The sequence below is a fragment of the Synchiropus splendidus genome, chromosome 2, assembly GCF_027744825.2.
Source record: "Synchiropus splendidus isolate RoL2022-P1 chromosome 2, RoL_Sspl_1.0, whole genome shotgun sequence".
NCBI classification, from domain to species: Eukaryota; Metazoa; Chordata; class Actinopteri; order Syngnathiformes; family Callionymidae; genus Synchiropus; species Synchiropus splendidus.
In genome coordinates, this window is record NC_071335.1 from 28,619,007 (window position 1) to 28,645,235 (window position 26,229).

The window sequence follows — 26,229 nt, forward strand, 5'->3', positions numbered from 1 at the left end:
ATGGTTTTAAAAAGCTGTAGGTGATGAAATAAAGTTTGTAAAGCACTTGTTCTGTGAATAAAGCCACAGTATCTTTGTCTCTCAACTCTCACCAAGGTCATCAGACCATCTGAACAAAACGACGGCGTTCAAATCCAGACTTTTGAATGAATACATAGAAAAAAAAATCTTCTTGAATTAGCATTTTTTTTTAAATAACTGTTTTATTGCCACCTTCCTCATAAATGCGCATGTGTACTGTGGGGGCGGACTGAAGACAAAAATCTGAAATAATAAAAAAATATATGACTATTAATAATAATAATAATAATTTAAAAAAAACTTTAAAGGGATCTGCCTGAGAGAAAAACAACTGAGTCAGAAGGGGGGAAACCGAGTTTAGTGCGAGTCGTTTGTCCCGTCCTTCTCTCGCTGATGTCCTCGGGAGAAAGGTTGTCCCTCTCACCGTCTCTCACCACACGGTGGCCCCGTCACTCTCCTCCCGGACGCCCCTCCTCGCATCCGCCACCGTAAATCTCCACCTCCCTCCTCCACTACCTCCACCTCCTCGTCCTCCCTCCACTTCCAGCAGTGCCGCCGCGCCGAGCCTCCGCCGCCCCCAGCTCCTTCAGCCGCAGCAGCAGCAGCAGCGAACATGCTCGGCGGCTTGTGTGCTCGTCGGCTGGCCCGCCGGTCTCGGTCCGCCCTGATAGCGGCTCTGACGGTGCTGCTTGTGCAGACCCTGATCGTGTGGAACTTCAGCAGCCTGGACTCCGGAGAGGACCGGGGGAACACGGGCTCCAGCGTGCGGGAGAAGCGGGACCGAGTGGCGGGCAACAAAGGCGCCGGCAGCGAGCACCTCCAGCAGCGGCAGCAGCGGCAGCATCACCCGCTGCCGGGGAAGGGGACGTCTCGCCACATACAGCAGCCGGTAGGAGCATCTTTCGAGTTCAGTCTGGAAGTGTCCGTCTTGAGGCAACTGTCTGGCCATCCTCGCTGTGTATTCGAGACGAACCGGTGGCTAGAATTGAGGCAGAAACGGCTCTGGAGTGCGGGAGCGAGGTGGCAGACAGATGCAGGCTGAGTCTACTCTCCTGAGCTGCGAACCATCACACGCACCACTCAGAAAACGGGGCTATTATTATGACTCCGAACGAGGATCTCTTCGGGGTGAAACGATTGTTTTCTCTGCGATGGAGCCAGAGCAGCAGTCAATGCCGTGGCCCGCAACTGTCATGCTTTATTTGGTGTTTTCCAGTCAAGCACAGGAGCTGCTCAGTTCAGCATCACTGTCTGACAACACACTCTCATTCGTCCACTTGACACGTGCACAGAAACAGCACTACACCAGTTGTGTAAACTTCCAGTAGAGAGGTCAGTAGTGTCACCGCTCCCAAAAAGGAAACGGTTTATTCAGTTGCTAAATGCTTGGATGAAAGTCTGATTTGCTGTTGAAATTCCTCATTTTACTTTGAAGGCGTTCCAAAATGTAGCTCACACTTCTATGACCGATACTTTTGAATGGAACCACCAGATTATTAAACATGTTTTTGCGTCCAGACAAAAATGCGAAACTTAGAAGAGGTCTACAATGGCGTTTCTGTCGCTGTATAATTGGGGAACAAATGAGAGACAGGATCAGAAAATCATAACTCAAAATGGCTTCAGATATTCAGTAGCACAGAGTCTGGGTGTGAAGTTGTAGTCCTGAAAAGCTACAGAGCCTGTCAGAAGTGTGAGAACACAAGCAGAGGTGTCAGGGTTCTGACCATTCAATTTGCTTTTTTCTGCATGAGATTCATCATTAATTTTGTTGACCAAAACGGAGGATAAATCCCCCCAAAAAGTGGATGATTCAGCAGAACTAGTTAGAAATTAAAGTCTGTGTCATGATGGCAGAGGAATGAACCCAAGCGCAGTCACTGTTGGTCGACAGAGGACACAGGACACGAGATCAAATTACAAGATTTAATCGATATAAATAAATAGACAGACGAGCAACTATCAACTAAAGGCGCCGGGAACCATAACGCGGACTGGGATGAACACACAGTGACTGGGGAAGAATCTGGAAAACAAGAGAGGTGGATTAGAATCTGAAGCCTGAAAACTGGAGAACAGAAAACACACCCGGAGTTAAGCTCGACAAGGTAGATGAATATATAACAAAAAACACGAGACTAAATAAACAGCTCACACGCGAAATGAATGGAAGTTGGGAGGTTAACATAAGTGGAACGAGGAAGAACAAGGAAACAAAAGTTGTGGCTGAATTGGAATTTGTGCGCGGAAGGAATTTAGAAAATATCAGGGGCGAGAGCGTGGAAGTCTTGGAAGAGATTTACCTAAGTGGAAGTAGAAGCTACCATCTGGCAAACGTAGCTGGCGTCGGGAGGAATATATACATGAAAGGATTGATGAGGCCTGTGAAGTTGGATGGGACAGAGGAAACGGAAACGACAGGGAGTAACAAAATAAAAGCATAGGAAAGGACGCGGAAGGAAAACAACAGTAAAAACAGAATGGGTTAAAGAGCTGACATGACTGTCTGTAGTTTAAAGGTATGCTGTTGTAGGCTCTTAGATCACACTATGGAAAGTGGTTCATTTACACAGTCATTTGATTCAGCTCCGTGTCCCTGAATGCAACACAGTCTATCTTGTGATCCCTTTTCCCAATTTGACGTCTGCCATTAAATTCTTGAAGATAGCGCGTCTTGCTTTGGTCCCCCGGAACCGTCAGACGGCCCTCAAGAAATTGGACGAAGTTGTTTCTGGCAGACGAGCAACATTTTCCCTTCATAGCTTCATAGCAGCTGCCAGCCGCTCCATGATAGCAGCGACATCTCTGCAACCAGTAGATAAGTCAACTGTGGCCTTCGCACAGTCACTCACTGTCGTCTGTCTCCTGCACTGTTTTACTGTGACTCACACTCTTCTTCCAGTGCGTTTCACCTGCCGGCGTCTTCACAGCTAAGTGTCAAGCCAAGGACAAGTTGCCTGTTTTCTGCTCGAAATTTAAGCTCTGTAGAGAGGAAAAGGGCGATGGGTGTCTTGCAGTAGTGATGTGACTCGGTGGACAGAAAGGGTGCATTTGATACAAAGACAATGGGTTGACTGAATTATGGGATAAAATTAAATGACAGGTTCATTTACGCACCCCGAAGGTTTGACATTTAAAACCTTCTCAGTTTATCATCGAGTTAAACCCAACAACTGATTTTTCTTATCTTGAGGAAAAGACAAGAATCAAAGTATTACCCAAATCCTAGGCTTGAACCAGGGTTTCCTGCAGCGCCTTATAGTTGAGGCTTGTCTGTGTCCCCCGGAAAAATCAGCGAGGTGAACGGCAGAGCATGTTGTCCTCCTCCAGTGTTGCTGAGGTAATGCTGTCATTGTGACTTTACCTGGCGGCAAAACTTTGCAACACATAATTACGATGATGTGAGATGTAACCAATCTAAATATGAAGGATTTTTTTTCATTTTATTTTTAGATTGACAATTAGTTGTAGTTGAAATATAATAAATTGTCAGTGTCAGATCCTCCCACGGTCCCCCAAACCAACCTCCAAAAAAACGGAACGGAGCGCAGCCAATCAAGAAGCGATAGAGAAACATTGAAGCAGAGGAGAAAAATTTGATGTTTACTGATTTGGTGATGATAAGAACGCCAGTTTTTAATCTTGAAAAGTGAATCTCTCTCCGATCTGCAGCCGTCCTTACGTGGTCCGTCTCTTCATGTGTCCGGCTGGAATGCGCACTTGAGCCCCACAGCGGATGTCAGTTATTAATCTTTCTGTATTTTTCCATCAATGATAAATTATCCGTTTGTTTCAATGTTTCCACTTCGTTCAAATACGTCTGATCATGTGAGAGTTCATCTTCATCAAAACTGGTAAGTTTTCTGAAGGCTTGGTGACTCTCATTTAAGTTGTGACAGCACGCCACCATCGCTTATATGTAACCGAAACCCTGTTACCCCCAAAAAGTTATAAAATGTTATTTATTATTTATATGTTATTGGTTACTCCTTACAATTCCTTACAATTCCTTAGTTTTGCTGGGCCGCTGTGTGTTATGTCCTAAAATAAATGTATCATGGTTTATAATGAATCCCTTTGTGGCACAAACTGCGCTATAAATATTGTACGTCCTTCACTTTCAGTCTGCCAAAAATGTCCTCTGCACTTGTGTCACTTCTCCACCATATAGCTGTCTGCTCTGACGTCAGTGCTGAGAAGCGAGAACCTCTCAGTCACTGGTAAATACACTGACGCAAAGTTGTGAGGAAAATAATTGCTGCTGTTTATGTTTTCACCAACCATCTTCTATCTATTTTCCGTTTCTCTGTTGTCGTGGAATCCTCCACTAATCAGCCTACAGCCAGTCAGTATTGATCGCAAAAATGCTTTCAAGATAGTTGTCGATGTGTATGCCTCAGCATCCCCCTCGCCTGGAGGCCTTCCGCTTATCCTCAAATGAGACCAACTAATGGTTGTCGCTGTCTCTTTGTCCCTCCTTGTGGGTGGTGAATATGAATGTAGGATGCACGGATGCATGTGTGAGGAGATGAGGGAGCAGCCCTTTGATCTGGGATGGAAAGCCAGAAGCTCCGCTTGACAATAGCATCAGCCATATGTTGTGCTGCTGGTCGAGAGCGGTTTAGATGGGTCATCACAGAGATGGGAGTGGCGGCTTTTTGCTTTTAACCTTAACCCGAAACAGCACTTGGCAGCACGGTTCACAATGTTAATAACACAGTTGAGAACTAATAGCACACAAAATGTGCACATAATACACAAATAATGCCTCCCTTGACACACCTGATGATTCTAGCTCTCTGCTACTGTGTGTGGAAGAAATGACTATGATGCAAAATGGGCAGAAAAATGCACAATAATGCACAAAACGATCATTAACATATTTTAAGGATGAAGTGCTATGTGAGTTCCTCAAACAGGGAAAGTTGGCGACACAATGTCATGGATCTGTCTTTCGATGAATGCCAGCTTTGAGCCAGGATAGAGTTTTATTCCAAATTGATCACATGCATGTCAGGCTCCGACAGACCTGGAGCTTCAACTTTAGAGGCTTTAGAGTAATAAGTCAGCAAGTAATTCACCTGTTTGCGTCAATAAAAAGGCTAGTTGTTTAGGGTGGGTTTACACGTGTGGGCGCATCGGTGGGGTGCTTGTAGACTCATCATTGCTGGGAAGCCTGCAGGATCATCCAGCTGCTTACGATTAGCCACTAGCTAACAGAGCAAAAGAACCACACAGAACCTTTTGTTCTCCGCAAAAAACCTGAACAATTCATCCGCGTCTTCTGCTTTTTAAAACTAGAAAAGCCCAAATATTGGCCTGCGCTGTGACCTTAAGTGGCCCGGGCCGTGTCTCGTAAACTTCGCTACATGATGCCGGTTTGCTATCATAAATTCCCGCGGCTTCTCCGCTGTCTTATTGTCGTCGCTTTGCTCCCAATTGAAACTAATAGCGACTCATTAAGACGACAAGCGTGATTGATGAGAAAATCCCTGTTTCCCTGCAACCAGCTGGCCTTCGGCACGAGACCGAAGAGGTTCCGAAAAGCATCTGGATCCAACTCTCACATCTGGTTGTCAGCACTTTTTTATTTTCCAGCTGCTACCGTCGTCAAATTGTGTCATGATCTTCGGGTTCACGGTGGGTGTCCGCCGCACATGCTGTAGCAGTTTCCCTCATGCGCTCTCTCTGACGGACGCGGTTTTCCGTCAGCTTTCATCATTCATGGAAAGTGTGGGCAACTTTCCTGAAATCATTTTGCACCATGTACCTTGGAACTATCTCACCACCCTTAATTCTATTTGTTTTTCTTCTTAAATGAAAAGTTTTAATGCTTCAGCGCACATTTGTTCTTAGATTGAAAGAGTTGAATATAAGTCAAATTTACCAAGAGGGGTTTCAACCTTCCGTTCTATTCTTCCTTCAACAAGTTGCTTTTGTCCCTTCTTTAAAGGGACAGCAGGGTTGTAACGGGAGGATGCGCAACTGTTTAAAAAAATCCTGGCACAAACTTTGATGTCATGTTTTGGAAAAGCTTTTGCTCAAGCTTTATCTTATGATTATCTTGAAAACAATATTGGTTAGCACCACTATAGTGTCTGATGGCCAAAACGTGGGTTTCCCCTGGGAATTTCTCACACACCGATGAGAATCTGAAGAAGAATGAATGGCTAAAACGGGAACAGTATTTGCCTTTGTCCTGTACAAATGTATTGTCATTTTAAAGTGATGTATTCACCCTTTTTATTTGCACACACGTGTAAATTCTTCTGTGATTCCATAAATTGGTCCTCTCTGGCATGACAGTATTTCAGCTGTCAGTGAGCAAAAGGAAGTAAAGCAGAGTGCTGAGGGAGAGAAAGTGGGAAGTTTGCTGTCAGTGACATCACCAGGAGACTTGCTGGAACTCCACTATCCTGAAATCTCCAATTGCTACCATCTTGGTCAAAAAAAAAAAAGAAACCCACAACATGATTCACTCAGTGTCCTGGAATATATATAATAATATACTGGTGACTCACCTAATTTGTTCCTTGCCACTCAACAAACATTTACTTGCATGTCTGACTTTAGAGCTGACACAATTTCTGAGGCATGTCAGATGAGATTATAGAGAGAGTCCCGTGTTGACGAAGCAAAAATGTGGTTACCTGTGAGATTCCATTGTTAGTTAGTCGAGTTGGAGAACTTGTAGCCCTGAGTTGGATGCTCACTTGCTATATATATATATATATATATATATATATATATATATATATATATCTCCCTATATATATATATATATATATATATATATATATATATATATATATATATATATATATATATATATATATATATAGGGAGAAAGAGAGAGAGAGAGAGATACTCCCTAAATTGTTATTATTATTTCAATCATTTATTTTCTGAAAATTTCATCCAAATCCATCCGTAACATTGAACACAAACAAACCAAATGGGCATGTTGCAAAAACATAAACCATAAAGAACGGCCATCATGCCACCATTTTCAGGGTTATATCTGACAACAAGTGAACATTTTCTCAATAAATGGACTTAGGAAGCAGAAAGTCCATCGTGGTTGTGAGACTTGGGTCGTCGCTGGTTGTTCTGCAAATTTATTTGGCTGCCATAGCAGCTTATAAGGCTTCATGAAGATTTTCAACAACACCCATCATGGAGATGCAGTGCTATCATTAATAACAAACTGCTTTAAGAAGCACATTTTAATGAGCGGAAATAAAAGTACTCACCGCCCTTCGGTCTCTTCTTCTGTCATCAATCGTCAGCTTCTTTAACAAGTGCATCTCGTGTTGGAAAAGAACAGATGTGAGTGCCTTCGAAGAGAAACATCAAGAACTCTGAAACCGTTTGATGCTGCAGTTAATTTGTACTCAGTAGTTCTTCGATAAACCTGCACTGAAAAAAAGCATTTCAGTGACTTAGCAGTACAAGTTTCATAAATTTGATTGTACCTTGATCTGTTGACAGAAATGGGGCAGACTATTAAAAGATTCATGTGTCTTTGTAGTACTTTTATATACAAATTCCAAGTAGACTCAGTGTTCTTTCATTTAAATGAAGCAATTTCGGAGGAATCAAACCACGAGTGTGAGTACATGTCTGGTTACAAAGTATCAGTAACATCAAATTATAGAATTATGGAATCATGGAATTAATTATAGAATTATAACTCATATTTTTGGTCACAATTCATGTTGAATTTTTTTTCTGCTGAGTTTGCATTTGTCGTGGCTTGTAAATGTTGCTGCTTCTGTTTCTGCTAATGTCATTGACTTCAGTGTATGTCAGTGTGTCACAAGTCTGTCGTAATACTTTTAAGTAGGGTTGTTATGATACAAAAATTGCAAGCCCAATATCGATACCCAGTATTTTAGCAACGTTCCGATCAGTATCATGGTTTGAGGTTGTCAATGCGAACCAAGGATGATTTTGGGTCATTTAGGACGATACGACTAAGGATGTATATAGCATTTCCAATTAAAAACAAAACAAAAATGTGAAACCGGGTTTATCACAGATATACTTCTCATTGTCTTAAAAACTAATATCGGTGTACCAATAGTAGTTCTGTACCTCGGTGTAACTCTAAATAAATGTGAGTTTAGTGGGGTTTTTTTTACGGGACACTGTGCAAGTTCCTTGCAGAGTTCTATTGGTTGCAGAACGGACACAGTGGCATGTTGAGCGCATCAGACGCTGCATTTGTGTTCATCAGTCAAACATGTGTTGTTGCTACAACAGAAATATTGTGTTTGAAGATCGCTCACAGAGCACAACCGTGACAGAGAAGGGCGAGCGAAGCAGGCGGAAGTCAGACTCCCAGCTTAGGTTGTCATTAAATCAGTCAACTACATGTTGTTGAAACAACAGCAACTAGTTTTATTTGGAAGAAAAAGTGCAACCAGCACCTTTGATTGAATTAACTGCAAGTAAATCTCTGCAATACTCACATAAAAGACAACATGAAACCAGATTGAATGTTAATTCAAGCTGAAGAACTGTTGGTTGCATCTTAGTTTTTAAGTCTACTGTTACATTGACAAACAAAAGGTTTCTTCATACGATTTAATGGGCAGTGCTTGGACCTGCTACTATTCTCATTATAACACATGAACATGAGTAACGACAGTGTACTAATGCAGAACGAGGGACTGGTGGTGTTGCCATGGTATTTTACTTCACCTTTATTAGTCTGACAAGCTGCAACCACGGCCTATTCAGGGCAATAAGTCAAGGCTGGTTTGACCATTTCTGGCTGTGCTGCCTCACTCCACCATCCAGCATGCTGTCTGGTTTGCTGCTGTGGCACAGCATTGACGTCACAGACAGACTGACATTTGTCTCTGTCATTATAAAATTGCTATAAAAACACGTTTATATGAAGTCTGCCATGAGCAAACACAATACATTATTTCCTAATAATCCATTGTTAGTCAATACAACATACCTAACCAAGCCAACCTAGTGAGCACAGATCAACATCAATGGATCTCATGGATCTACTGGAAGAATCTTTACACCTCTTAGTCCCACCATTATACTCACCACCATTTTGTTGCAAGAATGGAAAAAAAATCTTAAAAAGACAGAAATGTTTTTTTGAATCAACATCAGCAAACGTGTAATCATAAAAAGTAAATTTAAAAAATCACATTTATACACGCAACTAAATGGAATATAAATAACCAAAGGTCTGTTTATTTTTGCTTCAGGAGAGTTGGTTGTTTTTCAACGGCAGAGTTTGCCGTCGACTTCTCTCTCCTTCACTGGAAAATGCACTGAAGTCGATTAATATGATAATAAGCAACATTTCTGGCATCGTAATTATTTCTGTGCCTGTATGTGTGTTTCCTAGGTCCTCGGTGGGACGTCTCCGTACGCCGCATCTGCAAACTAAATCTTTCACCCGGTCTTTTCAAATAAGCCTGACAATGAAGCGTCATCAGCCACACCAACATCAAATAGTCTCTGTCATTTCACCACCATGGAATCCGGCCCCCATTACAGATGGTTTCATTCCTCGACGCATTAATAACACATTATCCCGATGAATGGAGACATATAATACCTTGCGTTGCCAATAATCCCGTAGGTAAGAAGCTTAGCAGACAGCACTGCCAGAGACACACAGATATGAGGGGATGTGGAGACAGAGGCAGATCAGGTGTTCTTGATGAGGTTTTATACTGAACTTGAAATTTGCCATGGAACACATCCATCGCACCAAAATGTGGTGGTGGTTCTTGCAGATCTGTGCGGCGTGAAGCTTTTATCGAATTACTATGCAGCCTCAAGGGTCAATTGAAAATCTGGACTTAACAAATGAACATAATTATGACTTTTTCTGTAATTAAAAACCTGAATTCTCTGCATTCAATTGCAACATCTAAACTAAACACATCACAATTCGCTAATTGAATTAGACCACATTCCATTATGTATTTTGTAGGTACCACCAATAACCTTTTTCCAAAAGGAGTAGTACACAAGTACTTGAAGAAGCACAAATAAAATACTGAATAAAAACACAAATTATACAAAATTGTCATGGACTGACTTTCAAAAACTGCGCACTGCCATAAAGTAGTATTGGTTTTGTGGTTTCGGTGGGTACGAGTGCTTAAGACTGATATTGGCCCGATACGCCATATTGTCACATTTTCCATAATTTTTGTGTCACTCTTTTGAAAATGAGTTGGAACAGTAGACAGCGATAATAGCGCCTATCCCTTTGTGAGACACATGCTGAATATCTTTTAAGAAACGGTCACGTGTTGTCCTTTGTCCAGATTTTAATGTTCAATTGTAGGTGGTTTTGTGCTGTTTTTTTAAATTATTTTATTTTACATTTATATGACTAGAGGTACCTCACTGCACTGTTCAGACTTGTGACTACAGACTCGTATGTTAAAATCACTGGCAGTCAAAGACTCACTTTCATGTCAATCCAAACATGAGGATTCTTTCCAAGAGTGTTCAGCGCCTCTGTCAAGAACTTGTGAAAAATGTTCTGGGCTCTTGTCTCTTGACTCTCTTGTTGTAGTAACAAATGTTTGCATCAATGGCTGCTCTTATGTTGCAAAATGTTCCTTAAAGTTCCATTTACTGATGCGAAAATTTGCGATTAATCGCGAGTTAACTATGTCTATAGTGTGATGAATCACATTTTTTTCATCTATTGACAGTCCTATTAAATATATAAACTAATACAAACACTATATGGTGTCTAGTTCTCTAATTTCCCCTGTGGAGGCTCCCACCATGGCTTCTGGAGTGCAACTACCATGACAATTCAATCATTTTGTTTATGTTTATTTATTTATCCTTTAACAAAGTATATATCTGACATGCTAGCATCCATGCGCAAATTGTCGCATGGATGTTTTTGCTTGGCGAGTGGGTCGATAGTGCATTTCTCTGGTGAGTGCCAGCTTTCAGGAATGCAAGTCCCTGATCTATACTGGTATACTGATCATTGCTGGCTGTCGTGATACCAACACGCCACGCACTAATCCGCCAGTATTGCATTATTCTAGTAATGAGCAGGGGTTGTGAGGAGCAAAAAGATGTGTGAGGGAACTAGGTGATGGCATGTCGTCTAGGCAGAGGAAGTGGGGATAAAGCCTGTCAGGGAAAGCCTTCGTCCTTCCACTCCCGTGGAGCAGGAGGCGAGGAAGTGACAGCAGCGCTTTTCTTCACCATCCTCCGTTTTTCTTCTGTTGCATGCCAACACCCCAGAAGACTTGTTTCTATGTGTGATTAAGAGAGATAGTGAGAGGAGACATAAAGAACCAGAGACAGCGACAGGCACAGAAAGGGAGTAGGCAGATACAAAAGCTGGAGGAAATGTTGAGGGGAGAAAAAAAGAAAAGATAAATGTCTCATTGCTCCTACTAAGCCGACATTGACTCACATCCAGTGGTAATCCTCAAGGGAACCTGGCTTGATTTGAAGGCTTGTTAGGGTAGTGTGGCTGGAAAAGTAAACCTGACTCTAAGCTTGAGTAACATTGTGATTGGAACCTGTCATTTTCACTGAAATGGTGAAGGTGAAGAAGTCAAAGTACGCCAAGATAAGCCTCTGATTCCGCCATGTGTAGCATGTGTTTTACTGTATATTCTAAATATACTGCAGCGTTACCCTCGATTACCACCAAGTCCGAAAGCGTTGTGGAGGCGGAGCTGTGCAGAGGTTTCTGAAAAAGAATAAAGTGTTTTCAATTTGTCCATTTCCTCTGGCTGTGCCGACGAAGGGCAGATGGAGCTCAGCCGGCGCTCCGCTTCAATTCCGCGACCACTCTATATTTGCGGAGCTCCGTACAGCGCTGCAGTGGAGAGACTCGCTCAGACAGCAGCTCAGCCAGTGGAAAAAACGATGGGAATCTGGGAAACTTTCATTATAAAACGCGATTGCTAGATGCGATTCGCAGTTTATTGTGAGCAGAGCAGTCTAAATAAACGTCATTACCGGCGAACGTGCGTGACTTTGAAGCAGTCAGCGGAGCGCTTCTTTCATGACAACATGGATGACAGCTTGCTAATTTTGGAGGTAGTGTGTCGGCCCATTCTTTATGGCACTCGTCAAAAGCTCTTAAAAGACATCACCTCTGTCAATCTACAAAGTCCCGCAGGATTGACAATAATCTGGGGAGTACCCATGTACACGCAAATCCAATACAGTGTGTTCCTGTGGTTCGTCTCTGTCCGCTTTATTATGTAAGCCTTTCTAGAGTGCTGGACCCTCTGTTGCCTCATTTCCTCGTGGGGTACATTCTGTCATGGTGATGGAAACATTTTGGTCCATATTGTCTTGTCACTAACATCTCGAAGTTGCTGCACATTTGTCAGCTGCACATCTATGATGTTTATTTCCTGTTCCATAACATCCCAAATGCTATATTGGGATGCGATCTAGTGACCTCGGAGGCTATTCAAATATAGTCAACCTATTGACATTATCTTTTTGGAAGTGACCCATCCGTCTGAATTTCGTAGATGGTCCGGTCTTTTTCTCTCCTTTTTTCCATGTTTTTGTGCGACTTTTTGTTGTCCCTAGCTGACAAGAGTGGCACCTGCTGTGGTCTTCTGCTGCAGTGGTGACTTGAGTTAGCGTTGCCTGTCTATCATCTGTGCCCATTCTACTCTGTGCATGATTTCACTGTACTGGGGTGGGGAGACTGGGGGACTTGTGGGCTGCACAGAACTGAGTGCAGAGTACTCTGTCTATCCAACAGAGCGTGAATTTACATGTTGCTGCAGCAAAACTGACAGTGACTTTTTACAGATTAAAAAAACACAAAATCCCCGCGGTGCCATCGCTAAGGCAGCCGTCTTCTTCATGGATGAGATTTTGGTTCCTGATGGTGGATTAAGTTGTGGTTATCCGGTCCTCAACAGAGGACTCTCCCCCTCGATGGGCTGTTATGTAGAAGAGGTGCGCACCTTGAGACTTTGCATTTCCTTTACACTCTCACCCCCTTGTGCAGCCTCTTTGCTCATCCTCTTCTGTGTTTCCCGTCTGAAGTGGAAACGCTCACTCTGTCATTCACTGGTCCTTCAGGCAAATCAGATTTATTGAGGAACCCTGCTGCGGCTATTGCTGCTGGGGACAAATTGCACTGTAATTGAGCTTTGGATAATAATAGGTTTTTCTTTCTGATTTTCTACCAGCAGTGAATCATCAACACCATCATCAATGCGCCATCACATCAGCAACGCTTCGCAGACACTTCCACATACCACCGCCCGCGCTGACCTACGCTTGTCCGCCCCTCCTCCCCCCCTTTTCCAATTGCTTTCGTTCCACTTGTTTTATTCCCATTTCCTCTCCCTTCCACTTCTCTCTGGCTGCTTCCTTCATCCCAAGATTCTCTCATCTGTTGCCAAGCATCCTTCCCAATTCTCTTCCATTACACTGGATGCCTCAAAGGTATACAGAAATTACTGTGCAGGGGGGTAAAAAGCTTATCAGAGACGGGCGTTTCTGCAAAGGAGTAGAAGATAATTAGAGGATGTGATTATAAAAGGACAATGTCAAACGCCGAGTGTTGCTCACTTAAAGGGGTGTTATTCAATCAGTGTAGTGGTGTGAGTTCATGGAGGCTGTTAACTCTGTAGTCAAGCAGCCATGGCAAATGAATCAGATATGAGTGGTAAAATTGGAATCACCCGAGAAGTTCCACCTTTTGAATAAGTTTGTGTCTTTTGGATTTTGTCCTATTTTCTTGTTACACTTGCCAGATCATGAGGTAGAGGTTCCCATGTGTACCATATAGTACCACACGTTTTCTTATTCGAATTTTAAAAAGCTTTTGGAGGAGGTGGATTTGTCTGTGTATCAAAAAAAAGGAATGCTATGGAATCTGGTTTTGGGGATTAAGAATAACTAGACTGAATACCACGTCACATGTATACGTTGTAGTCCAAAGAACGTCGGCAGATTATAAAGTGAAACCTGACATGTGTTCCGTTGCAATGTGAAATGTAGCTCAGAATCTCCCTCCGAAGAGGGGGGTTAGGAGAGTGTGTGAAGGAGTTTGATGAAGGGTGGTAGGGGATACGATTACGACGAAGCCCACTGTACATCTTTCACAACCCTCTATAACGGTCTACCTGCCTCTCAGGTGTTACTTTCCCAGTGCAGGGGCAGAAATCAAAGCATTTTGCTGCTAAAGCGCTGGGGAGAACCCTGCCCTGGTTCACAATACCCGTCATCCCTCAGTACAAGGGTCACCATATGACATGTAGTCAATAACTGGAGTAAACAATACCAACATTTCAGGGGTACTAGGCCTCTGTTATGAAGGATCCTGCAGAAAAGGGTTATGGACGGTCATCCAGTATTCTGTGGATCCCTATGGAATTTCCCATAAGAGGTTGCCACAGAAAGTCAGCCTCCTCCACCATAGCCTGTCTTTTACATCCTCTGTAGTCACGCCTATTGTTTTCATATCCTCCTTTTCTCCCGCTACCCACCAAGTCTACGTCCTCCTCCAATAGTAGCGAATTCCCATTGGTGTCCTGTAGGCTAACCATACCAGAGGCAGACCACTTGACTATTGGAGACCCAAGAGGGAGCACTATGCTCCCGACAACACGGATCTCAGGATCACCGAGGAACGCAAACCACCTCAATTCAGATACACTGACTCTAACATGCTGTGAAACCTGAACAGGGACAAGAGAAATGTCAGACGTAAGAGTGTGCAATATCCAAACTGTGGTCACATAACTGTATGAAGCTGTGGCTGTGGCATATATGTGGAGAGACTTAATTTACTCTGACGCAGTCCACCTTGAATGCAGCCAGATAGAGACAGTATAGGGAAATAAGCGTTTGCTAAAATGAGGTTGTGCATTTGTGTGTTAGTCGTTTTACATGGCTTTTAGTGCATTAACTATCCTCAGGAGAAATTCCTTTCCATAGATGAGAACGATTAGGAAAATCATTATCTGCTTATAGGTAGCTGCACTCGCTGTGTGAGCGTGGAATGTGTATGTGTGTGTTTGTGTGTGCATTGTAGACACTATTATGCTTTGGTTTTTTTTTTCATTTTTCTCTCTCGCACTCATAATTTAATGCACTATATATGCGCTCTCTGGAGAGGTTATTGCATTTCTTGGCTTCCGTCTTTGTCCAAAAGTTCCCTTGTAACTGTTTTTTGAGGAATCTGCTTTACGGTGTCCTGCGCTGACCCTGAGTTTGTCCACCAGCTGCATGATTATGCGTCGAAGTGGTGCTGCATTCTCAAACCACAGGCATTCTACAAGCTTTTACAGCAACCCAGGACATGGAGATTGTTTGGGATCAAACGTGTGGATGCTTACAAAAGCATTCTCCTTTTCTGTGGCATGGTTATGTGCAAGAAACAAAAAAAAAGTTTTAATGGCATGCGCACGTACACCCCACATACTTCCATGAACACTTACCGGTCAACCCCATGGATGCCACTGTAACAGGCAGCTTTGCTGAATGTAAACAAGCCAAGCTGCCACTATGAAGCCTGATGTAGTTTCCACTTCACACAAGCAGATGATGGACACCTGTAGCTGCAATCCGAGCAACATTTGTGGGCGTGTTTCTATCAAAGTTTGGAGTAAATAGAGATTGAAAAATGCCCACTGGTCAAATGAGAGGAGGGAGTCAGTAGTTTGGGAGCGAAACTGTGACATAACAAAAGCGTATGCCGGTGCTCATGGTCCCATCATAAATGACATGGAAGTCATGTAATTCAGTATGGCTGAGTGAAAAACTTACATCCCAAAGTTGGGGTCACACTGAAGTTTCTTCTATTGTACAGTATGCCTTCATCTTTCACAGTTTTCTAGCTACCCAGCTTTTTTGAAATAGTGATTTGAAAGTGGAATATTTCACTTGAAAACACGTCCGTCTCATCTTGCTCCTGCTGGCTGCCTGGAGAAGCTCCAGTGAAGGTGACCAGGAGAATCCCTACGACTTCCTTGATTCTGCATTCAGAACCAGCGACTATGAGTCTCTAAGGGCTGTGCCTCTATCGAAATCGGATGCCAGCCACTCACAAAATGGAACTCTTTTTCGCAGGTTTATCTGTGATCTGGGTCTTTTTGTCAGAGTTAATGACCTTAGGGGGGCTGTGGAAGGGAAATATACCGAAGATAGAGATCTTATTTTGGTGTTGGGAATAGATTCAATCTCGCAACCAGTAAAATTTACCATCAGTGGCTGGGATATCACTCCTTTGACTCCCTCATGGTCCCAGATGAAAGGCCTAGAACTTTGTCAACTCGTGCTAGTATAGTATCTGACATGCAGAACTCCTTTGCAACGTAGATCTATCCAGAAGCTCATCTCCTATGCTAAGTTACAGAACAGCTCACAACTCTTAAATACAAAGAATATGGTGCTTATTTGGAACAGATTTTTATCTGAAAGATGGCATTGTGTGGGCAATGCAACACTCACAGAATGCTTGAATGAACACATTCCAAAACATAAGATGGCTGGAACAAATAGCAGTGTACAGTATCAAGAGAACATTTTAAGTGTGGATTGCAGTAGAAAACCGGATCGATTATAAATTGAAACATTGCTTTGTTTTTTAAAAATGCAAAGCAAAATGCATAGTTAAAATTAGATTCACCACAAAAATAAAGTAGCTGACATGTTTGTATTGTGTGTTGCTGGTGTGCATGCCATTGTGTAGTTATTAATCTTTGATTTTACTTTTCAAGTCAGTTTAATGGCAACCTATACGTGCCCCATCGTGAAGACTGAGTGGTTGAGGATTTACATACAGTGTATTCCAGCATAATTGCTTTAACTGCTGCAGGAGAAGATTCATTTGGGGCAATTATAAACCAGAGTCATCGGCTTGCTTAGCGCTCACTCCATTTCCCCCGAAAGACACAACTGCCATTTACCAGCAAGAGAGAATGGCTGTAATGAGTTGTTCACAATTTGTGTGACGTGGTGTGTTGATCTTAATTTAGAAGAATAATGGGGTAAATAGTGCTGTCGTTGTCGAGTCGAAGAATACCTTCGAGCCGGAAGTTAAAGGTCACACTGGAATCTAATGTGAAAGCCTCCGGGTGAATTACGGGGCTGACTAATGTGACCAGGAGTAGAGACGTTTGACGGTTCCAGCTGAGCTGTTTGGAGGATATTAGTGTTGGCGGGCAATTATCACGCGGGTGCAATGAAATTATGGTGGTTTATTTAGCCAGAATATTTCAGGTGTTAACACAGTGATGGCACCATCATCTTCAATTAGGAGGTTTTTTTCTCTGGAAATAATGGAGCAATTGAGTTGAGTAAGAGCAGCATTGTGTATTGAACTTTTTTGTTGAGATGGGGGGCTCGGGGTACGATCGCCGCCATGTTGAAAATGAGAAATCTCTATGTCACCACTGTAAGTGTAAGGGGTCAATTCATTTGTGCGTATATGGTGTTATGTGCCGAGTTGTCATTTGTTGCTAAAAAATATTAAGAATTTGTTTTTAATATTTGTTAAATATATGCACATTCTCTGGAATTTTATCCACACAGGTTTTCACCACTTTTAACTAGGAGTGAACAAAGTTCCGCCACTCTTAACTAGGGGTGTAAGAAAACATCAATATCCTCAAATGTTGCGATACTTCATTCTGCGATATTGTATCAATATTTTTGCTTAATTATCCGAATACTTGATTGTGTGATATTGTCTTGTCTATATTGATATTTAATACATAGATACTTGCATATGCTCCTGCATTTGTGAAGTGTTTAATACTTATGTTTTCTTTTAGTCCACCAGTGTCACTTTGTTATTAAGGGAGCGATTTATTCCCCTGTGACTGTGAAATCTAACTGAGTGTCTAACTGAACTCAAAACCATAAACTTGTTTCATACACATGATTGAAACAAGTTTTCAGTTATGTACTATCTGGTTTTGCCCTTTAAAATGATGGTTATTTTTACAATATATTGCTGAACTCACAATATCACAATATATTGCAATGTATCAAATTAACCACTCCTGTCATATTGTGTTGCAAGGTGTCACAGTATTGGACAAAAAAAAGAAATTATATATATATATATATATATATATATATATATATATATATATATATATATATATATATATTCATTCACAAATGAAACAAATTAAATTTGCCTTTTATCTATTTTTTGCTATTTTTTTTACCCCATTTTCTGTAGCCACAATATAAGCACAAATTTGTATAAAAAATAGCAAAAAATAGATAAAAAGCAAATTTATATATATATATATATATATATATATATATATATATATATATATACACAAATAAAAATAAAATAAAAATAAAAAGCAAATTTAATTTGTTTCATTTTGAATTTAAATAGTAATAAATAATGCAGGGAAAAAAGTCTTTCTTTTGTCGTTTTGCTCTGACCTGTTGTAGAAATACTAATTTATTCCTGTGTGCTGTCATGTGTCTGAGTTGGGTGTCACATGTCAGCGAACATCATCATGTGCAGCGCCTTCAGTTAGGACGCTCCTGTGTTACAATCATGGCAATTACCAGTAATAACATGAATCCCGTGAGACTGTGTTGCTGTGTCAGTGAAATTATAAATGCAGCGCATGTCGTGTTTGTGGGATATGCATGACGTCTCGCTCAGTTTGCTTAAAGCGTGGTGGCATGTTGCTGGACGCTCGTTCAGCGTGTACTTCTGTGGCACAAATTGCATGTTACTAGTGTTTACCGGCTGATGGTGTCAGTGTGTGATGGCCTGGGGTTGGGAGTGTACCTATGTGTTGGCTGCGTGGAGCCGCTAAGGTCAAAGAAGGGCCTCTCTAGTTCTGTGTCTGTGCTGTGATCCACGTGGCATCTCTGCCTGCGGCGCTGCTGATGATTCAGAGGACACGGGCTGGATGACGGTGCTGACTTTGACCCGATTCATCCGCAGCTGTTGACACGACTCCACAGCTGTGTTCCTGTTTCTGTTGATTTGGGAGGGTGAGGGACATGCAAATGGGGTTAAACTCATATGTTTGTCGTGAACGCCACTTTGCTTTAGGTGACTGATGGCAGAGATTTTGTGTGCATGTTGGGTCAGCACTGGGTCTGATCGCCGTGTTCCCCTTGTGGATTCCTGCGGGCAAATGATGACAAGCTAATGTGGCGAGTGAACCAACAGCTCCTTCGGCGAGTGCCTGAAAACAACTGTGATCACAAAGTACATTTTCAGACACACAAGCACACCATGAAAACTATGGCTATAATTTAAAATTGCCCAAGTTCAAGGCCCCAAATCCTGCATATAATCTGGATCAGAATCGTAATCCCCCACCATGGGGGCTCTGATCTGATATCTGGCTATTGGTCACCGCTTGCCAGTCCCTCCAGGAGGAAAACAGCTTGGACTCAATGAAGCAATTTATTTGGGATTTATAAATATAAATGCGCTTACTGAATTTGAATTCCTCTGTCAGAGGGAGCGAAGTTTGGAGATCCCGGCGTAAATCAATGTCCTCGGACCAGTCGATCAGTTGAACACGAGTGAATGAAATATCTATGCAGTTCATGCCAAAAATGATTCGATCTGTGTCTGCGCACAGCGTTATCATGGCAGCCAAAAAATGGTGTAGCCAACTCGAATCTCCTCGTCCGAATTGGGCAGGTTGGTGTGTTTTGGAGTCACTTTTGGAGTCTTATTTATGTATATTTATATTAAGCAATGTATATTGTTCATTCAATGTCTTGAGTAGATTGATGTTACCTTGGTGACAAATGTGTCAAACGCCTGAATTTAGCTTGTAGCTGAAGCGCATTCGAGAGGTTATTCTTTTAAAGTGAAATTAGTTGCTTAATTTCCTCGGTAAGCAATGACTAATGCACCCATTAAATGAAAGTCAGCTGCAGCCCCAAAGACACAGAGGACGCCTGTTCACTCCCATCCTGCCTTTCTTCCGATGTCTTCTTTCTGTTCTGGCCAGCTGTTGGAAAAGCGGGAATTTCATTTTTTTTTTTCTTTCCAGTAGCGCCTGAGTCTCAGCATCTGTTACGTCAGAGTGATTAGCGCCAGTGAAAGATGTCTTCAGTCGGTGACGCGTCCATATGGTTATCGCGCGCGCGCTGTTGCAACAGAGTGTGTTTGCTCCAGTTGAAAAGAAAAATGTGTGTGTTTGGGGTGAATGTGTGGTGCTGGTGATGTCAAAAGCGGCCCCACACCCGAAGACGCAGCGACAAAGCAGCCTTTACATGTGACTGAACCCACTGAACCCCACCCATCCTTCTCACTCTCCTGGATTTAATAGGAGCACACATACAAACACACAGAGGGGGCTCTGTTTTTCTGCCCAGGCGGGAGTCTCTCTTCAGACCTGTTTAAGTTTTGCCACACAGTGCACCACTGTACCCCATCTCGCTCTGTAACCATCAGCGAGCCGCCTCCCGCTACTTGCCAGGACTCACCGCATAATTATTGGCTCAACTTCACTTCGATATAATTCAGATGCACAATCCTGCAATTGCACTCCGCTTCCAAACCCCCGGAGCACACACCGACTGCACAGCTCAAGCTCAGCCCTCCTAACCCTAGCCGCGCCGCAGGACCGATAAAAGCAACTTTCCCTGCTTATCTTTCACAGGAGGTCATGGATTAGCAGTCGCTCGGCCTTGTAGCAATGTAGCATAGTTTCTGTCTTATGTATCAGCAGACAACACAGTCAACAAGCTGGAACTCCGCGCTGTGCTGGAAAAACATAATTAGTGCAGTTCCAGTAACGCTGGAACACAGTGTTATTTTCCCTGGAAATGACCCTCAGCAGTATGTCATCATTAACCTCACCATCTTTCACCACTTCAATCCTACACTTTGGCACTCCATGTCCTCCATCTTTCTGTAGTAACCAGAGACATTTGAAATACGAAAGTCACCGCCCAAAGTTGAAAAAAAGAAATAAATGAAAGCGCTATCTGTATGGTAATAGCCTTGTTGTCATTTTCAAGCATTACTATATGGAACTGTATTATTAAAGTAATGACAATGTAATTACCAACAATTTGGGCAAAAAATAGAATTGTGATTTGTTTTGACAACATTGTGATTGTTACTCAGCATGCAGTTATTTTGAGGGTGATGATTTGTTTTCTGCAGTATTATTTAACACAAGCAATACATTGTTCTATGGTAAGAACAACATGAAATTGATACAATCTATATATAAACACTTCTTCCCTCTAAGCCAGCCGTACATGATCAAATGATGCGTACGAAGATATGAATGGCATGTCTTTAACAATTGTTAAAATTGTTTAAAAAACAAAAGGCACTGTTGAGGGGCGCCCCATCCATAACTCCCAACACCTAGTTTCTCCTTCTTTGCACGTCTAGACTGGGTTTGAGTACTATGGATCGCTCTGGCAGGGAGTCAGACGATGGTTCGCAAAGTGGATCTGGTAAATTTTCAAAGTTCCACACCATATACAGACTTCGAATCACACTTGATGCTGAAGCGTCAACACGACCGCAGAGCTGGCCTCTGCTTGGTACTTGACACCACGGACTACAAGAAAGAGATCAAATAAAGAGCAAACATGTGAGAGGTGGGTCAGACAGTCCAGATAATCTGGTCATCAAACAGTGGTGTCACCGCTGAAGTCACAGCACAGCACCTCTGTGGCTGGAGGAGTGGGTTGCCAGGTTTTGCCAAGTTGATTTGAAAAAAAAAAGGTTTGACTGTGTTGAAAAAAACCTGTGCCACGAGTCGGAGCTCTTAGTTCTTCAGTCAGTTTGAGTTCCACAGGATCAAGGCTACTATTATGGTTGGAGACAGGAGCGCAGTCACTCATCGAGCTCCATCCTACTAAAGAAGTGCCATTAAGCCACGTCACCCTTTTTCCTGTTTGTGCAGCCTTTTCAAGAAGCTTGTTTACATTTAGTTCATACTTAAATCCTGCCGGCGAGAGTGACATTCCAGGAACAGGAAAAAGAAGTAGACACAACTAAGGCAGGAAACACTTTGAAAACATCTGAAGAGCTAATTGATCTGACGCTGTTGCTCAGCTCTTTTTTTCCTGCAGCATGCAAAAGGAAGTAGATGGAAAACTGTTGTGCAAGTCATCTAAAACTCTGCTTCATGATTTTCTTGAGTCACATAATGTGGCCATTCTCGGTATCATGGCGTTTATACATGCATTTACACACAGTGCTGTGCTGCTTTGTGGCTCTCAGGTTGACACACCCTCCCCCATAGTCCCCATTGTGTTATTAGATTCGGGGTTGTCTCTACGTTGCTCTTCTTATTGGGGCTTCTGTAATACTGTCACCGTGATAAAGCATAGAGGTGGAATAGAGGTAGAATATGTTTCTTCTTCCATACTAGATTTTGTATCGACATTTTGCACAACTTTATTGAGTGGTAGTGTATTGATATTTTATGTCGGTCCATATTCAATAAATGGATACTTGGATATACTCCTGCATTCGTGTTGAATACTAACGTTTTCTGTCTGTACACTGCAGTTGTTTTGTTGAGTAGTAATTCATTCCTCTGTTGGACTGTGAAATTGAACTGAAAGTCTAAGGCTCTTATTACAATGTATTGCTGATCTGACACTATCGCAATGTATTGTATCGCCAATCAGAATATGTAGCATATCGCAAAATACCCACCAATACACAGCCAGGGTACCAACAAGGAGGCACAGTAGGAGCCTGCTGGGTACTTGCCCTATATATATATATATATATATATATATATATATATATATATATATATATATATATATATATATATATATATATATATATATATATATATATATATATATTCCCAACACAACAAAAATTGGTGAGGCCATTTCTCTATAACAGTGTTTGTTCATTCATGTGTGGTTACGGCTGATTTTACACCGCTCACACAGCTTACACCTTCTGTGGAGAAAAGGAATGCAACTGCAAAAGATGCTACCTCCGTTATGGGCGAGAGCCCTTCAGCAAAGCTGTTAAGTCACAGCAAATGTTGTGCTGCGCCAACGGAAAGCCTGTAAAAGATTCTGCTTCGTCAGACCCTTTGTAAAAAAGTAATTTCCTCTTGTTTTCATGGAGGAGGGAGATAAGCTGAGAATCGTGACATAGTTCAGACGTACTTTATAGAATAATGATTGTGTATGAAATGTAAGAAAATCCAATTGACCTCCACAAAGTGTTCAAATACACCTTCCGTTTGTCAGATGCTATCAGAGGTCTGCGACTGATTGCCACCGCTTCATCTCCCCACCGCCGCAGTCTGGATTTCTCCATGTAAATCTCCTGATTTATTTAATTCCGCAATTCAATTATGCATTAAGGGAGGCTGTATTTACTCTTGGCACTTGCAGGATTTGGTTGGAACACCAGCATGCGCCATTAGAGAGATAACCCGCTGAGCAGAACCTGACAAGTACAAGAAAGGAGAGAAAGAGCTCGGAAGGAGGCGAATGACAAACATGATGAAATAGAAAAAGAATAAAAGTTGTGGGCGGAGATTTGCGGTGACCTAATTAAAATGTTGGAATCCGGAGAGGAATATATTAAGAAAATGTCAGTTAGGCTGAAGCAGAGGATGAGAGATTAAGAAGCTGCAGCTCTAATATAGTCTGCTTCTGCTCCCCCTCGCTTTCATCGTGGTGCGGTGGAACACTGGTCTTTAACATGTGAAGTTGCTCACATTATTAAACATGCGAGTTCTTGTCCAACGTTTATCATTACAAACCACCAAGCTCCAAGAGGCGCCTCAGCTATTACTCAAGCTAAATTGTCCTGAGACGTGGAACTCTGTACTTTAATACAATCAAATGAGAATCTTTCATTGGATGGGACTGTGTTATTCACAGCTTAGTGTTTTAAGCCAACTACAAAAGCAATGGTTCAATGGTTCTTGCGTCTTCTTCTTTAGGCATTTCCCATTACGTCTTGACCCATCGGGATCATCCACCCGTTTACCACACCCATGAACCTTGTTGTTGTGTGCTCTATGGTTTTTTTTTACAGCTAAAACTATCTCCAACAATTGCCCTCCACCACTCTCTGAGCTCTCTGCATGTTGACTGATATACAGTGCTCCGTTCTAATCTGGCATTTACTCGTCTCTCCAAAGGGAAAGCTATAATCTGCCACTTCTACAACTGCTTCTAATAGAAGGTCTCACTATTTAATGGGTTGTTGCACGATGATAGAAAACCGTTTTCGATGGCACAGGCATATAAATGTTTTAATTTACGTGAAAAATAACCACAGATTACGCAGTAAAATAGTAGGAAATAAAGTAAATCAATAAAACATGACAATTAGGTTTTCAGTTTGTGCGAATAAATGCATAATAGATAGCTCAAAGTTATAGCAAGCTTTCTGGCTGAAACACAGAACAAAACTCAGCAATCGAGATGTGAAGAGACACAGTTTTGACATTCACTTAATATAGTTACAATTTTTTATCACACTCGATAACGGACTGGTTGACAGTTAGTATATTAATTTAGAGAATATTATATGAATTAATGATAATGTCTTCACATGATTTCTAATATTTCTTAAATGGCATCTGAGAGATGTGTCCAGATAAAGAGACCCCAAAATAGAACTGGTAGAGCAGTCGAACATGACTGGGTTCTATGAGAGAGTCAAACATTGAATTGCCCATCTCTTCAATTAGATATCTATTGTATGTGAACATAAACAAATGGTGATGTTCGAGTCAAAGTCCAGTCATGCAGAGAACAGAACTGACCACTTAAAGTAGTAACTGGTATGTTTCATCATGAAACAGCTTGGCTTTGCAGACAGACCGTGTAATGAAATGTAGTTATTTAGAATTACAAAACGAGACTTGATATGACTTAATAATGATAATTGATTAAAAATAAATAAATAAATAAATCTGCCACTGTTAGTCTGTCAGTCGGGGGGCGGGTCACTCTTCAAGGATGGTCACAGATGTGAAGCCTGTGCCGAACTGTACATCCATAGATCGGACTTTCAGGGTAGTTTTGAAATTTACTTGCATTGTCAGCAAATTTGTTTGCAAAATTGTGAGCATTTTCTTACAATCCGGAGCCCTTTAAATGAGCAGATAGATCAATAGATCTAGAGATATGTGAAGAATAGAGCCGGATCAGTTATGTGTGCATGAAAGTAAAATCTGCCAGTCCAATAACATTAGTGGATTTCCACCAGCTGCGCCACATCGACCTACCCACTTGGGAAGCTCCATATGTCGCTGCCATGCTTCAGCTGTGGGGGGCATTCGATACCAGACGAATGTCTTCCCCTACACAACAGGCAGAATTAGTGTGTCGATTTTAAGAGGTAAGAAATGTGGGAGAGGGACGACAAATGCTATTATATAAGGATGGTTAATGGACGTGTTGACAAATGACGGAGGAAGACTCGGGGGGGGTGAGATGAAAAAGTATCAGCGAGGCTCCGGCAAAGTACAAGATCTTTGATTTCAGATTGCTTTGAAGTGATCCCAGCAAATAATGCCATGTGGCAGGCATGGGTTTGAGCATCAAATGGGAAGGAGTCAGATGCAGCACCACTCTATTAAGGTTCAGAAGCAGTTCACAGAGTGAAAGGGAAGCCTATTGCGTTGTGTGTTGTTAGCATCATGAGTATTTTATACAACCGTATCCAACATGCTGAATCAGGCTGGTCACACTTGTAATATGAATGCTGGCTTCTCTGTCTTCTGTAGGCTGATGTTTACGACAGAACTCACACTAGATATTCTGGATTTTTAACGTGATCTTGGTTGCACACTACATTTATCTTAAAGGCCTGTTACCTGATTGTATGCTTGGATTGTTTGTTTTATTTCAACATCCACTGTGATTTTCAGTCTTTATTTTGACTATAAAAAAATATAAATTGAAACTGACGTGAGTCAGTATTTTAGTCTAATAAAGCTTCAGTAAAACACTCGCTCCTTCCGTGTTTGTGATTTGTTATTTGCTCCTGCCACCTAATCTGTGGCCTCAGCACTTTTTTTCGACCCCCTCCACGCATGTTGTGAGCACGTGTTTGTCTTCAGCGACAGTCCTGTACCAGGTGTGACTAATGGCGAGCAGAGAGGAAACATTTATTCCCTGTGGTGAGTTTAATTAGCCTATCAGCTTAGCATTGGCACCGGTTTGTTTTGAAAACCTCACACGTCCTCTCTCTCTCTCTCTCTCGCTGCTGCGCACACGATC

The 26,229-nt window shown here is 42.0% G+C and overlaps 1 protein-coding gene across 1 annotated transcript in view; it reads left to right on the forward strand.

The window, feature by feature from the left end:
• The first annotated feature begins 538 nt into the window (after positions 1-538).
• LOC128753931 (xylosyltransferase 1-like) overlaps positions 539-26,229 on the forward strand; it is an 83,480-nt gene continuing 57,789 nt past the window's right edge. The window contains exon 1 of the mRNA XM_053856150.1: positions 539-910. Coding sequence (XP_053712125.1) covers positions 635-910 — 276 coding nt within the window. The 5' untranslated portion in view covers positions 539-634. The remainder of the gene's footprint in view (positions 911-26,229) is intronic.